The sequence below is a fragment of the Cyanistes caeruleus genome, chromosome 24 (genome assembly GCF_971803275.1).
Source record: "Cyanistes caeruleus chromosome 24, bCyaCae1.hap1.1, whole genome shotgun sequence".
Taxonomy (NCBI): domain Eukaryota; kingdom Metazoa; phylum Chordata; class Aves; order Passeriformes; family Paridae; genus Cyanistes; species Cyanistes caeruleus.
In genome coordinates this window covers 3,048,240-3,063,322 of record NC_141724.1, presented here as the reverse complement: position 1 = coordinate 3,063,322, position 15,083 = coordinate 3,048,240, and the positions used below count along the sequence as shown (strand labels likewise).

The following is a 15,083-nucleotide window of genomic DNA, read 5'->3' as shown; positions in this document are numbered from 1 at the left end:
GGGTCATGGAAAGCGTGGGCTCTGAGCTCATCTCACCCCGGGTGGGGTGTGGACTCTGTGACCCCCACATTCCCCATCCCAGCTCCTGGCACAGCAGCAGCTCCTTGGAATGTGCTCCTGAGGGGCAGGAGGACACCGGAGCCCACAGTGATGTCCCTGAGAGGGAGGAGGATTCCTGCACAGGGAATATCGGGATGAGTCCCAGTGTGCTGAGGTCACTTGGGGCAGCCCTGGCTCCTCCAAGGCTCCCAGCACCGCCAGTGTCCCCAGCCCGAGGCGCACGGGGACAGCTTTGGAGCGGGGGTGGCCAAGGTGGGAACATCACTAGGCCCCTGATTAGTTCCTAATTAGCACAGCTTCAATCCGAGGCAATGTTCTCTCTCCTCGGAGTGCTCCACTCATTAGCAGGGGCTCCGTGGTTACCTGTGCTGCTCCCGGGAATCCTCTCTGTGCCCGACTGCCGGGACGCGGCTCCAAGCGGCATTCCTGGCCATGGAACACGGGAGACAGCCCACGGGACAGGCCCTGCCAGGGGAAACGGGGGCACTGCCAGCTGGGCACTGCCAGGATGGAAGGTGGGCACTGCCAGCTGGGCACTGCCAGCTGGGCTCCCCAGTGCCCACCTGGATGCTCAGTCCTGCCTCTCACTGAGCCCCAGCAACCCCCAGCATGGGCCTGGCCCCTTCCTACCAGCTCTGGGATGGTTGGATTTACAGCCTGGCACGTTTGGGGTTGGCAGCCTGGCCTGGCTGCTCTCTGGGGGGGTTTTGGAGCCGGGGGCTGCAGCGGGTGAGGGACAGAACAAGTGCAGGGTTGTTGGGACTTGCTGGGTACAGGGAGAGGAGCTGCTCTGGAGCCCTGCCCTGCCCTGCCCTGCAGAAGAAGAAGGAGGAGGAGGAGGAAACTCAGCTGGACTCGGGGGACAGGAGGGGAGGGAAGCAAAACCCCCATGTCTGGCTGTGCAGAGTGCTCAGGTAAGCTTTTTCTCCTTCAGAAACCAACCTTATAAAAAAAACCAAACTGACAAACCAAAAAAAAACCCAAATAAAAAAAGTGCTTTCCTGAGCTCAGATTCCAGCATGAAGCCAGGCCTTGGGAATCTGGGTCTTCCTTTCATCCTTTTCTTTAATCTCAGCCTCTGCCCCCACCATCAGTTTGATCCCTCGGCTCACCCTGAGCCTGGTTTCTCCCCTCCAGTTAGTGGGAATTTCCACATCCATCAATCCTTATCCCAATTGTGAGGTTTTCTTCCCTGGAATTTCCCCCATGGCATCCCTGGTGGGGCCCAGGCCTGGGCACGCTTTGCTCAATTCCTGCGGGGGACTGGGGGTGAGAATGGGCATCGTCCCCTCCTTGTCCTTGGTCCTTATGATTCCCTTAAAAAACACACAGATCCCATTTTTTGGGGGTTCAGGGGGCTGGCAGGAACCATTGGCACATGCTGGACAGGATAGTGGGGGCACACGCTGTCCTTGAGTGGCTGCAGGGGACAGTGTGGCCCTGGCAGAAGCTCCCTGGGACTTTTCCATTCCCCACAAAGCTCCCGAGCTCTGACGTGGCTCCTTTCCCGCTGGCAAGGCCAGAGCTCCAGATCCACTCATCATCCCCTGCCCAGCTTTGGGCAAACCTCGGCCTTCCCCCGCTTTGCTCACAGCTTCTCTTCACCACAAAGGGGGATTTGGTGTCCCCCAGCTGCTGTCACCACCCTGTGCCTCTCCTGCATCTCTCCGAGCTGGTTTGGGAGCTCTGGGAATCTCCATCCCTCTCCCGGTGCCAGCCCACTCTGCAGGGAGGTGACAAACCCGGTGGGGGCCGAGCTGAGGGGGCGTTCAAAGCTGGACAAATCCGCCGTTGTTTTCCAGGAGAGCTGATTTCCCAAGACAGCCGGAACACAGCCGGCACCTCTCGCTCTGTTCCCGGCCCTCACATGCGGCCGTGTCCCTGTCCCATCCAGCGTGGTTCTCCTTGGCACAGCCCCACTGGAATGTCAGCTGGACATTCCGGGCTCCTGCCAGCGCCGACGCACTCGGGCCATGCTCAGATGTTCCCTCATTCCTCGCCGTGGAGCCTCAGCGAGAGGCAGCAGCACCCTGAGGCTCGGCCGCAGCCCCCGGACACCGGCGCACAGGTGAGGGCTGGGCTGGTGCCAGGTGCGGTGGATGGTGTGACATGGACACAGCTTTGGAGGTGGGTGGGATGCTGGCAGGAAGGCTCTGGCTGGTGGGAAGGGATGGGAGTGGTGCTGGGGGCTGGTGGGAATCTCTGGAGCGACCCTGGAGCTGGTGGAATGGCTGGGAAGTGGAGGGGAGGGAGGTGCTGTGGAAGGCAGAAAGTGGGCAGGGGGTGAGGGAACCTGTGCCCTTTTCTGCAGAGTGGTGTGGCACTGTGTCCATGGTGGCACTGTGTCCATGGTGGCACCGTGTCCATGGTTGCACTGTGTCCATGGTGGCACCAGGTCCATGGTGGCACCGTGTCCATGGTTGCACTGTGTCCATGGTGGCACCAGGTCCATGGTGGCACCGTGTCCATGGTTGCACTGTGTCCATGGTGGCACCAGGTCTGTGGTGGCACCGTGTCCATGGTTGCACTGTGTCCATGGTGGCACTGTGTCCATGGTGGCACCGTGTCCATGGTTGCACTGTGTCCATGGTGGCACCAGGTCCGTGGTGGCAGCGGGTCCATGGTGGCAGCAGGTCTGTGGTGACAGCGGGTCCATGGTGACATGGTGTCCATGGTGGGAGCAGGCCCCAGCTCTGGGGTTCCATGCAGGGCTGGTTGGGGCTCCAGGCGAGCTCCAGCACCAGGAGCACACACAGATCTCAGCCACGTTCTTTTCAAGCCTTTTAGTGAAGCAAAGGATCTGCAGTGCTTGGAACCCAACTTTGGAGCTCTGGGATGCTCCAGGAGCAGGGAGGTGGCCAGGAGGGGCCACACTGAGAGCATGGGCCTGTGCACAGAGCTCTTGTTTCTAGAGAGATTTTGCTTTTTAATATTCCCGGGTGTTTCTGCCACAAGGACCCAGCCCAGCCTGACTGAGCGTTTCCCTCAGGGCCACACAAGTCCTCTTTGGGATGGGATGGAGTAGGTGCCACTCAAAGATTGGAGAATTGAATCTGCCCGGTTCCTTTTGGCTCAGTTTGGAGTTGGGGATAAACAACCGGTTTAGCTGAGACTCCTTTGACATTTGGCCCAGGGTGGGAGGTGACAGTGCCAGGGGAGCGGCGCTGTCCCCAGCGCTGTGGCAGAACTCTCCCAGCTCCAGCCCTGCCAGGAACAGGGACACCTTCCACGGTTTCTCCAAAGCCCCATCGCCTTCCTGGAGAACGGAATATTTCTCTTCTATGCAGAGGAATATTCTCCATATCCTCCTTAGCCAGTATTTCCTGGCTCCACCTGCAGCACCTGAGCTACTTTTCCTTTAGCTGGGGGAAAAACACTGATGGATTCTGGTTTTGCTTGGAGGGTCCGGATTTATCTGTAATTCTGTGTATTTTTAGTGACGTAAATATCTCCTGGCATTTGCGATACCTTGAGCCAGTGGAAGTGATTTATTTCCAGTGTCTTGTTTCAGGGGAGCTCAGTGTTTGCAGGAACATTTATCTGCTCCGAATGGATGAGCTGCTTCCCAGCAGAAACTCCCAGAAAAGAACCTCCTTCTCCTACTGCAAATCCTGCTCTGGGATTGCTTGGGAGAAAACATTCAGGAGCTTTATCGAATTGTGGATGTTTTTTCCCCATCTCCCTTTGCGATGCTAAGGTTGCCAGAGCTGTCAGGGGGTTGTGTCAGCTGAGTCCCAGCCTTGGACTGGCTCAGAAGCAAGAAAGGATTTAAGTCGTGTTGTTCCCTGCTCCAAAGAGGTGTTATGACAAATCCGCTTGCTTTTGGCTTTTCTCCTTCTTTTTAAGGATGGGAGGAAGGGAGGGAAGAGCCACACAAAAAACCTCACAACAAACCTGCTGCTCCCGAGGCAGAAAATCCTCTTTAAAAATTGCCACAACTTAACAAAATGCTGAATGCTTTTATTAACACCCAGGAAGGCTCCGAGGAGCCCGGCTGGAAAGCGCTGGGCTCGGGAGCCTGGCTTTGTTCCTCCGGGAAAGGTAATGTAGAGCAGGAACTCCTCTCCAAAGAGGAATAATGGGAGGGGAAAAACCCCACCCTGGGGGAGATAAAGGAGCCACTGGTGCGGTTGGAGGTGGCTCTTCCCTGCCTTCAGCCCACTCCATCCCACTGTTCCAGGTGGGAAACAAAACCGGCACCTGCAGCAGGTGCTTTTCCTTTGGGGGTTAATCCTGGCAGGAGGAGCAGGGGAGATTTGAGCATCACAGAATATCCCGAGTTGGAAGGGACCCAGAGGGATCATCGAGTCCAACTCCTGAGCTCTGGATCCTTCCTGCAGAATGGGGAATATGCTCCGTGCCCGCAGATCCAGCTCGGGGTCAGTGCTGGCTTCAGGGAAAGCCCTTCCTGCAGAGCCCCTGCCCACCGTGGGAAGCTCCAGGTGCCTCCAGGAGGTGCCACCACCCCTCTGCTGCTCCCTGGCTCCTGCACAAGGAGGGGTGACAGTGCTGCCCTGGTCACACTGTCCCGTGGGGCTGCTCACCTGGCAGAGCATCCTGGAGGCTTTCCCAGCAGAACTGGACCTTGCAAAGGCATCATTGTCCCCTGCACTGGGGTTCTGCTGGCAAAAACAGGGTGCAAAGCTCCCCAGGTTGTGCTGAAGCTGGAACAATCTGGAGAAAGGGCCTGTGCTGCCATGGCCCCATCCTCAAATGATGATTTTAATGATTTTTTCCCATCCCTGTGAGTCTGGGATATGGAGTGTGAAGCCAGGCTGCTCCAGCACCAACATCAGCTCCTTTTTGTCATCCTTGGTGCATGTGGGATTCCATTCCTGATGTCCAAGAGCCATCCATGGGTTTCCTGTGAGGAATGGGGGAAGGAGCAGGTGGTGGTGGGTGCTGCTGCTGGGGATGCACCACGGATGTGCTCTGTGATTTTCCTACGTTGCTGCTTTGGAGCCGAGACTTGTTGCTATCAGAATCAAGGAAGAATTTCTGGAATCAGGCATGGATCCATTGCTGGGGGCAGGGTGGAAAGCTGGGTGTGAGCCCTGTGGGTGCTGGTGTGACACATCCACATCCCCCTGTGCGTGTCTGTCAGCCTGGGAAGGAAATGCTCCTGCTGCTGCTCTGGTGTTAAATGCCAGGAAATGCCCCAAATCGAGGTTTCTTTGGAAGGTGCAGAAATTGTTGCTCACCCCACCTGCAGTGTTGTAGAGCAAGGGAGTGCCTGGGGGCTTGCAGGGGCTTTATAACAGTGTTGGGAATGTCTGAGGGAAGGCCTGGGACTGTCCTAACACGGCCTGTGGGACAAACTGGGGGTGTTTCACAGCATCAGTGCAGTGTGTTAATAACCTGTCCAAGGAATCCCTGGTCCTGCTGTCTTGATGTCACTGCTTTAATTCACAGCTCTTCTTGATCTCTGTCTCTTGTCCCCAGCACAGTGAAATTGGGGCTTTCCTGGACTCCATGTGTCAGGCTGGGGCTCCCTGCCAGCCCCTAGGCACTGACAGATCTCATCCCATCCTGCTGGGTGACCCTTCTCCTCTAATTCCTTAATTCCCTCTGTTTTGCAGATTTCATTGCTGAAAGACCAGCGTGGAGGAAAACCCAGAGTGGGGGAAACAGCAGAGTGTGTGAGAACTGGCCCAGCACTGCCCGTGCCAGCCTGTGCTTCCCATCCCCGAGCGCTGCTGCCGGTGGGGCCGGAGCCCCCTGGGCTGTGCCGGGCACCATGGTGGGTCAGAGCCCGCTGGGCCCTGGCGAGGGCAGGGCTGCTGTGCTCCTGCAGCCCTTCGTGCACCAGGTGGGCGGCCACACGAGCATGCTGACCTACGATGAGCACACCATCTGCAAGCCCCTGGTGTCACAGGAGCTGAGCTTCTACGAGTCCCTGCCCCTGGCCATGAGGCAGTTCACGCCTCAGTACAAAGGTAAGGGGAGCTACAGAGCTCTCACCTTCCTAAAAAGCATCCCCAGCTGTGCCAGGTGAGGCTTTTCCAGGCTCAGAGGATTCTCCTGCCTGGCCCTCTGCTGCTGCCCCATCCCTGACCCCCATTCCCAGTAGAATCTCACAGCCCAGCCCCTAGAAAGCAGCACTGGGAGAGCAGCACCAGTGTTTTTAAAAGACATCCTCCCTCCCTTCTCTTTCTTATTCCCTCAGTATTTTCTCCTTTTACTGCCAGACTTGTGCTGCTCATAAAGCTCCTGACCCTGGCTTTTGGGGGAGGCGAGAAGCTCGGTTGTCGTGTAAAAACTTAAAATATCTCTTGGTCCTTCGGCATTACAGCAAAGAGCTCAGTCAGCCACGGCTCCAATGCGCTTCCAGCCCAATCTCTCCCCTTCCCAGAAAGTCAGGGGCCTCTGCAGATTTATGGGACAATATTAAAAAGATGCTTAAGGGAGAAAAGTTTCCTCTGAGCGGTTTCCTCTGGCAGGAGCTGGGTTTGGTGCTGCAGCACTGGGCCCTCACTGATAAAGCTGCTAAACAGTCCCAGTTTAACCAGTCCAGGGGTGCCCTGGTTATTCAAACCTTTTTGTCTTTTCTTCTCCTGTTTCAAGTCCCAGAGAGTTTTATGATGAGGGGTAATTAAAAAGCAATTCTCCAATCTGGCTCACAGGTTTATTCCTCTCTCGGCTGTCCCAGCCCTGTTGCCAGGCAATTAAAAAGGTGAAATGCTTTTCTGTGAGGATAATGAAGGGAATGAGTGTCCAGAGGGATGATCCTGGTGGCTCCATCCCCCATTCACACGTATCCATGTACCTCATCTCTATTTCTGGGCTGTGGGAACAGCCCTGGGACCATTATGTAATGGTGACATTCTGTGCAATGGTGACATTCCCTACAATAGGGATCAAATATCGTTCAAGCCTCACCCTGAGCCCGTGGCTTTTCCTGCTCTCTTCCCCCATATCAGGCAGTTTGGTGACCTTGGGACCAACTTTTTGCCCCTTTGAAGGCCCTGCCTTGTCCCAGTTGAGCTCGCAGGGGGATGCTGGGTTTGTTTTCCAGCCCAGTTCTGCTCAGGTTCCCAGTGCCCTCGACAGTAGATGAATGCGCTTGTAAACACAAAAATAAACCCACAAGGGCAGAGTTACAGAGTGAAACCTCCTGAGAGCCTCTGGGATGCCACCAGCGTGGTGACAGCACCCAGAAATACTCTCTGGCTCCTTGCTGGTGCCGGCAGAAGCGGGATTGGGGTGTCAGTGACACCAAAGGCCAGCACAGCCGAGCACCCAAAGGCTTTGGAGAGATGTTTGCCCATGCAGCAAAGGAGGAGCTCTGAGGGTTGTCTGCCACACACAGGTCACAGCAGGACGCCTGCAAAACCCCGTGGGATCCCCCCAGGAAACACAAAGCACTTTTCAGGCTGAGCTGTAGGTTTTTTGAAGGCTGAATTTCCAGCTGGGAGGAGGGAGAGGATCACATTCCCTTCCAATTTAACGCTCGGTTCTCTCCTTTGAAAAATCTTCCCATTAATTTTCATATTAATGGCTGATATTTAACAACTCTTACTTTCACGCTATATATAAGTTTTTTGGGGCCAGCCCGTCAGCACTATGCAAATGATCCCAGCCCTGCTGACTGCAGGCAGGAACTGGGACAGTTTTTAAGGTTATGGTGTTTGCAATTGAGAGCTCCAGTCGCCTCCCCGTGACTTTTTAAAATGAAAAAGGCTTTGATTTAGGCAAAAGACATGTTGGCTTTTATTTTTTTTATTTTTTTTCCCCCATGCCTACATCCCCTGAAAATGTGAAGCAGCCATCCAGGCTGAGAGGAGATTTGTTTGCTCTCAGAAATGTGGATTTTTTAAGAATGGGACTTAGGGAAAAGGTAATGCTGGAGCCTGAGGAAGATGGAACTCCCTGAGCCCAGCACAGAGGGCTGGGAGGGGTAAAAATATTCCTTTTCCCCCTAATGAAGGTTTGCAGCCCCTCAGCTCCCTTGGCAGAGCAGCCTGGGTAGATTTCCCCCCATTTCTGTGCAAAGTCAGCCCCTTTAACCCAGCCTGTTCACAGTTATGCTGATTGAACAGCAGAAGGGACCAGGAATGGTTGTGGTGAGGGAAAAACATCCAAACCTGAGGTTTTGGGGTGCAGGACCTGGGGAGGGATAGGCACCCCAGTCCAACGGGGGTGGCTGCAGGGACAATTCAGGTGGGGAAACCCTCCTGGGGCAGCAGAACCTGGCAGGCACAGGAGGCAAAGCCGTTGCTTGGTGTTTGCTCACTGGAATCACTTGAAATGGAGAGAAGGGGCTTTGCATCTTTATTTGCTTTGGCACCTTTGCTTGGGAGAGCAGAATTGTTTGTTAAGCTGCTGAGATCATCTCCCCACATGCCCTGCAGACCTGGTGGGGATGCCCTGGGCACAGCTGGATCCAGCACAGCTCCCCAAATGCCCCACAGAACCCCTGGGCACAGCTGGATCCAGCCCAGCCCCCCAAATGCCCCACAGAACCCCTGGGCACAGCTGGATCCAGCCCAGCTCCCTGTGTCCCCAACAGGGCTCTTTCCAGTGCTGCCTTTGCTGGTGCCCCTGCCCTGCCCCCGGCCCCTGCCCTCTCTGGGATCTGGCAGCCCGCTGAGCCCCAGATCACAGAATCACAGAATGAACCAGGTTGGAGATGACCGAGTCCAACCTCTGACCTAGCCTAACAGCTCCTCATCAAGCAAACCATGGCACTGAGTGCCACATCCAGGCTTTTCAAAAACACATGCAGAGCCTGTGACTCCAGCACCTCCCTGGGCAGACGATTCCAGTGCCCAGTCACTCTTTCAGTGAAGAATTTTAATATTTTTTCTGATGTTTAACCTAACCTTCCCCTGGTGCAGCTTAAGGCTGTGCTGTAAGAACGCCCCCGGAGTGTGAGGAGGCTCAGGAGGCCGTGTGGGAGCGGGATGGCGTTATCAGCCTTTCCCAGAAAGGTCAGAGCCAGTGGCGCAGGGATCCATGGCCATTCCTGCTCTGTCACTTGAGACACGCAGACAGCCGGCCCCGTGCCAGGGATGGGCTCACGTTGGGCTAAATCCGTGCTGGACTGGCTGGCATTTGAGCCCTGTGATTCCTGTCAGAGTCAGGGAAAATTGCAACGTTCAAATGCAGGATGGTGTTTTAAGCACTCAGGGCGGAAAAAAATAACCTCTGGTCACGGTGTTGGTCCCTGGAGGGCACAAACACTGGGCGTGTGACACTCCAGACCCCCGTGGGATATTTGGGTGCTGGTCCTTGGCGCTGGGGGAAGGACACGACCATGACAATGTGTGGGCAGTGCTGCCAGCCCATGGCCACATCCCTGCCCTGCTCCTGGGGCTCTGCAATTAAAAGAAGCAGTTGGCACGCTGGGTGTCCTTGGAAAATGCCTTGTCCCCAACCCTCCCTTTTCTTCCTGCCAATGAAATGTGTTTCCAGCCTTGTGCTGTCTTTAAAGAGCACTTAAATTCCTTGTGATAAATAAGCTGGGAGCTCCTGATCTGGAGTGGGGGGCTTTTCTGGGTCACCCGGGGCATAGCAGAGCTCGGACTGGTGGAACAAAGGAATGTGGGGTTCAGAGGAGGCAGGTTTCAAACTGAGCATTGAGATGGGGAACACTTGAAAATCCTGAGAGTATTTTCCAGGATCTCACCCTAATGATATTTTATTTGGCTTGAAATCAGAGTGGGATCAGTAAAAGGCCACGAAACACAAGGTGGTGGCTAGGCCCCTGTGATACCCCACGGGCTCATCTCTGTCTCATTTGTTTTCCTCTCTGTCCAGGAATTGTGTCCGTGCACCTCAAGAAGGACAGCATGGGCAACCTGACCCTGATGGCCAGCCCCAGCCTGGGCCAGCCGGACAGCTGCGGCCGCCTGGACAGTGCCGGCGGTGACCCTGCGGTCACCTTGTGGCACAAATGCAAGTGGAGCCACACCCAGGTCACCAAGACCTTCAAAGACAGGTGAGGGTCTGGCATTGCCTGCAGTCCTTCTGGCCACTTGGGTGGGGTTGGGATGGGTTTGTGGTGGGTTTGGTGGCCCAACTGTGGGTTTAGGGCAAAAGCAGTGCCCAGCTAAGGTGAAGAACAGCAGAGCCAAGCAACACACAAGAGCTGTGTTTGTGGTTCTGCTCCTCCCTGGCATGGGGATGGAGTGGGGTGGATCTGGGATGTTGTTGCTCAAATATGTGCCTCAAATTCTGCTCTAAACCCCATTCCTTGGAGCACAGCATGCTCCAGGAGAGGAGAGGCCATAGGAGAACAGTCACCGAGCAAGGAATGTATCTTTGGTGGCAACAGAGGAGCTTCAATCCCATCCCATCCCATCCCATCCCATCCCATCCCATCCCATCCCATCCCATCCCATCCCATCCCATCCCATCCCATCCCATCCCATCCCATCCCAGGGGAGAGCTCTCCCAGGAAGGCACCCGGTGCTCCCAGCACCTCTGGCTCACAGAGATTTTCTGCAGGACATCCTTCATTCCAAACTGGCTCAGAGCAGGCCTGGGCCACCTGGGATTGCAGGTGGAGTATCCCTGCTGTGGAGCCGCTGCCTTTGGAGTGATGGGAGTGGTGGAGTTGGGATGAGCGAGACCAAGGAATGGCCCCCCCAAGGAGAAGAGATCTCCTCATCACTCTTTCCTTCCCTCCCCTCCTTGGAGCCAGCCCCTCCAAATTTGGAATCATTCCCATTGTTGGACCCTTTTCCTGTGCTGTGCCCATTAGGTGGATAAATAGAGATCCCTGGCAGCTGGGGCTGTGAATGGCTTTTCAAGGGAGCCAGCACACTTTAAATTATAATGAAAAAAGTATTGGCAGGCAGCAATAGCTGGCTTTCTGAAAATTACTGTTATGGAGTAACAAAGGATCTCTGCAGGTTGGACATGATCAATACAGTTCCTTTGAGAGTCCCTGAAAATCCACCTTATCAAGTTTGAGGCCCTATACAAAAAAAACAAAAAAAAGAAAAAAAAAAAGGAAAAAAAAAAAAGGGAAGGGAATATTCTCCTCTGGAGTTTATAAACCCAATGTGTCCTTTTGTGTGCTTTGTCTAGCTGCCCTGGGAAGATGCTTTTGAGGACAGACCTTCAGTACCACACAGATTCCCTTTTGGAAGATGCAAATGGGAAGCAGCCAGAAAGGAAGAGCTACAACCCCTGGGGACTGCACTGTCACCGGCAGCACCTGAACCGCATGTCCTCCAAGCACAACGAGAACAAACTTCATCGTATCCTTTCTCCTCTCTCCCCTCCGGCACAGTCCTGGATAACAGATCAGTGTAGGGTTTATTGCAGAGGGATGCATCCCCTCCTCTGCACAGACTCTAGGAGAATAAGGAATATTCTCTGTTATCTTCTGTCACTGTTAAAAAAAAAAGAAAAGAACTAAAAAAAAAAATCCCATTTCCCATCAAGAGTTCTCAGCAGAAGTCAAAGATCCCCTTGGCATACATTTAAAAACACAACTATACAGGAATTAGCAGCTGCCTCGCCTTTTATTTTCCTATTACACTTCATTACCCACCAGTCATGTGAGTAATAGAGTTTAACAACTTCCCCCACCCACCGGAGTGAGCTCGGCACCAGGGAAGGTGTCGGAGTGACAGCCCAGGGCTACGGTGTCACTGGAGAATGGAGCTGTTGGGGCTTTAATTGGTAGGGCTGTAGTACAGTAAATTAACTGCAATTGGCAGCGAGAGGCCCATAGCAATGACACGACGGAGAAATTGGCTCAGAAAGTCTCATTACAGTTGTGAGCTGTTATGGAGAGTGTCAGCACTTGCTTTGATTTAAGGCCTCTTTCAATTAGAATTTAAAAGTATTGGGCTTTCCTGAACTCCCACTCAGAGTTTCTCTTGCTGGAAAATGTGGTGTCCAAGTACAGCTATCCCTGCATCCTGGACCTGAAGATGGGCACTCGGCAGCACGGGGATGATGCCTCGGAGGAGAAGAAAGCCCGGCACATCAAGAAGTGTGAGCAGAGCACCTCGGCATCGCTGGGCGTGCGCGTCTGTGGGATGCAGGTAAAGCCTCCATCCCCTCGGTGTGTTGGTTCCCCCCTTGGTTCCTCACTTGGAACCAAGCTGGAATCTCCAGCTAGGCTGGTGTGAATTAAAGAGGTTTTATTCTCTTTTCCCCCCAAACATGGGCTGTAAAAAGTGGCCTTTCAGAGAGGGTGTCAAATATAGCACATTTAGGGTGACCCTTCCTCTGTGCCGCTGCCACCAGTGGGAGCAGCTGGAACCCTTCACTCCATCTGAGAAGCTGCTTTTCCACACAGATTCCTGCTCAGCTCTTGGCTGTTGCATGAAAAAAACCCCAAAAGCACCACATTGCCCCACTTGTGCTTTGGCTGAGCTGCCCCATCTTGGGGCTCTGAGAGCCAGGGGTTCATTTTGGACTGAATTTTTTCTGCTGGAAATCTCCATCCTTCCTCCTGGAAACCCAGACACATTGCATTTCCCTCAGCCACTATTCTCCAGCAGATTTCAAAACCCTGCCTGAAAGATCAATTGAGAGTAATTAGAATAGAATGTAAAGCAAAATACGTAAAGTCAAAACCTATGTCATTTTAAGTCCTTTCAAAACCTATGTCCTTTTAAGTTAAGAGAATAAAGTAGATATTTATTAAAGTTCTTCAACAGATACACCTTTGGCAGTCAAAAGCCTCCCAGAGGCTACACCCAAGATGGACAATGGTCACAGGTTTTTCAGACAGATATAAGTTTGGTCTATTTGCATATCAGGGGTTAATTCTCCAATTACAGGTAATGAAGTTATATTCCCCCAGTTTCCTACCCTCCAATTACTTTTGTTAATACTTTTCAGGGCCTGAGGCTGTGGGATGTCCTTGGGTTCCAGGCCCAGAGGAATTATCTGACCAAAGTGTGTCAGTGTTAACTACCAAAGTAGTTAACACTTTATAAGAAGTTTAGAGTTATGAACTAATGCAGCACAGGATTTGAAAAATATAAAGGCTAAAATCTTAAGGCATCATTCATGAATCCCTCACAACTCAGGATGATGCTGTAAGTTTAAGACTTTATATTTTTTATATTCTGTGGTGCCTAGGTGTATAATTTTAAGGTTCATATTAAGTGTTAGTGAGCTCTCTTCACAAAGCAGATAGACAAAACAATTCCTTTTCTAGCTTGCTACCAAGGACAATCAATACAAGTTTCAGGCCCAAAAGCATCAACAACAGTGGACTGAAGAGAGAAAACAAGCAGGATGACACTTCATAACCTGAAGCTGTAATTGGACAATTAACCCAAATATGCAGATGGACCAAAACTTATAAAAATGTGAGACCTCATAACCAGATGTCAATTTTTGTGACCATTTTTAGGTCCATCTTAGGTGCAGCCCTGGCCAGGACCTTGTACTGCCCAAGGTGTGTCCTTTAAGGCCCTCCAATAAATCCCAGCTTTATTCTGAACTCTGTCCAGCCTCTGCTCCAGGTCAGCCTTCTCCAGGCATCAAGGATATTCTATGATTTTATGGATTATTCCTCTCTTCCCTCCCAGGTTTACCAGGCAGACACTGGCCATTTCCTGTGCAAAGACAAATATTACGGGAGGAAGCTCTCGCCGGAGGGATTCCGGCAGACCCTGCGCCAGTTCCTGTGCAACGGGAACCAGCTGCGGACAGACCTGCTGGAGCCCATCGTCCTGCGCCTCAAGGCCCTGCTCGCTGTCATCCGGAAGCAAAGCTCCTACAGGTTCTACTCCAGCTCGCTCCTCATCATTTATGACGGGCAGGAGTACAAGGAGAGTGCGGATCATCACCTCCCCTTCCCAAAAACTCACGGCACGAACCCCTCCAGGGTGGATGTGAGGATGATAGACTTTGCCCACACCACCTTCAAAGGCTCCAAGAGCAACCCCAACCCCACCCTGCATGATGGGCCAGACCACGGCTACATTTTTGGCCTGGAGAACCTCATCAAAATCCTTCAGAGCCTGTCGGAAGGGAAGTGAGAATTTCTGTGAAACGGCCTGGATTTCCTAGTGACTGATAGCCCTGAAAATCCTGCCTGGGGTCGGCTGTGTGGGACCCTCCAGCTGCTGGATGTGGCATGGAACGAGCACAGATAAATTGGGAAGTGCTGAAAACTCTCTGTGTCACTGAACTGAAGTGTGGAAAGCAGAGAGCTGGAAGAATCTACTCTCTCTGCCATCCATCAGAAGATTTATTTTCCTTTCTGGTTTTACTGCTGTCCTTGATTTATTTGTGAGCCAAAGAAAGCATTACTTGAGAAGAGTCTTAATGATAAGCCAGGAGCTTCTCGCCCCGCAGCTGAGAGGGAGGAGGGTTTGGGGCAGGAACGAACAGATGGAGCTTCCCTTTGGGGCTTCCCTTCCTGCTCCTGCTCAGGTGGGAGGGAAAAACACCCTCCAACATTCCCAGTGTCCCTGGTCGGGATTCTCTGTGCACGTGTTCAGACCAAGAGCTGCACCTCACCAAGCTTTAACATCCCTGTGGGGTTATAACAGGGAATTTTCCACGGATTTTCTAGGAAAGAGGCTCCACTGGGGCTGGAAGCATGGGAATATGATGACTCTGTCAGGTATCAGCCACAAAAAACTTTCACATCAAGGGATTTTTGCTTAAAAAAAAAAAGGAAAACAAGAAAAAAAAAGTGTGAGATTGAGTCAGGGACTGCACGTCAAAGGTCACTCAGAAATTCTTTGATACAAATACTGTGTGCATGTGTGCGTGTGCGCGTGTGTGAGTTTGAAGGAGACAGTAACAAAAGACTCTAAAATTAATGTTTACAGCTTCTGTGGACAGATTTTATTATTATGACGGAACAAATATAATTCCTTCCTGCATGGTGTGGGAAATCTGAAGGAGAAGTCCTTGCACAAAGAATAGAGCTACAGAACTCCACTACCGGGGAGTGGGGATATCAATAAAATTGTGAAAGTAACTACCAAATGTTGTCCATCTCTTTTTCCCTCCCGCAGCATCCTTGAGGTACATTATCCTTTGTTTAAGTCCATAATTTTTTAAGAGAGCCGTTATTGCCACGAGTTTAAACA

At 52.7% G+C, this 15,083-nt stretch overlaps 1 protein-coding gene across 3 annotated transcripts; it reads left to right on the top strand.

Annotated features, from left to right (window-relative positions):
- The first annotated feature begins 2,501 nt into the window (after positions 1-2,501).
- IP6K3 (inositol hexakisphosphate kinase 3) lies at positions 2,502-14,971 on the top strand. Of its 3 annotated transcripts, none has more exons than XM_023942084.2 (6): positions 2,502-2,693; positions 5,640-5,996; positions 9,820-10,000; positions 11,095-11,267; positions 11,887-12,062; positions 13,566-14,971. In XM_023942084.2, exons 1-6 carry the CDS (start codon positions 2,528-2,530, stop codon positions 14,016-14,018), a joined length of 1,506 nt encoding a protein of 501 aa, XP_023797852.2. In that variant the 5' UTR covers positions 2,502-2,527; the 3' UTR covers positions 14,019-14,971. The 3 variants fall into 3 exon arrangements, with proteins under 3 accessions (XP_023797852.2, XP_086717876.1, XP_086717875.1); XM_086861750.1 differs by lacking the exon at positions 2,502-2,693 and adding an exon at positions 2,720-4,439; XM_086861749.1 differs by lacking the exon at positions 2,502-2,693 and adding an exon at positions 2,737-3,081.
- The last annotated feature ends 112 nt before the right edge of the window (positions 14,972-15,083 follow it).

Excerpts from the sequence above, each read along its gene's own strand:
- IP6K3 (XM_023942084.2), top strand. The coding sequence starts at position 2,528 with ATGGTTGCACTGTGTCCATGGTGGCACCAGGTCTGTGGTGGCACCGTG. Across the intron at positions 5,997-9,819 it reads GTTCACGCCTCAGTACAAAG|GAATTGTGTCCGTGCACCTC; the intron begins GTAAGGGGAGCT and ends CTCTCTGTCCAG. Across the intron at positions 11,268-11,886 it reads CAACGAGAACAAACTTCATC|AGTTTCTCTTGCTGGAAAAT; the intron begins GTATCCTTTCTC and ends ACTCCCACTCAG.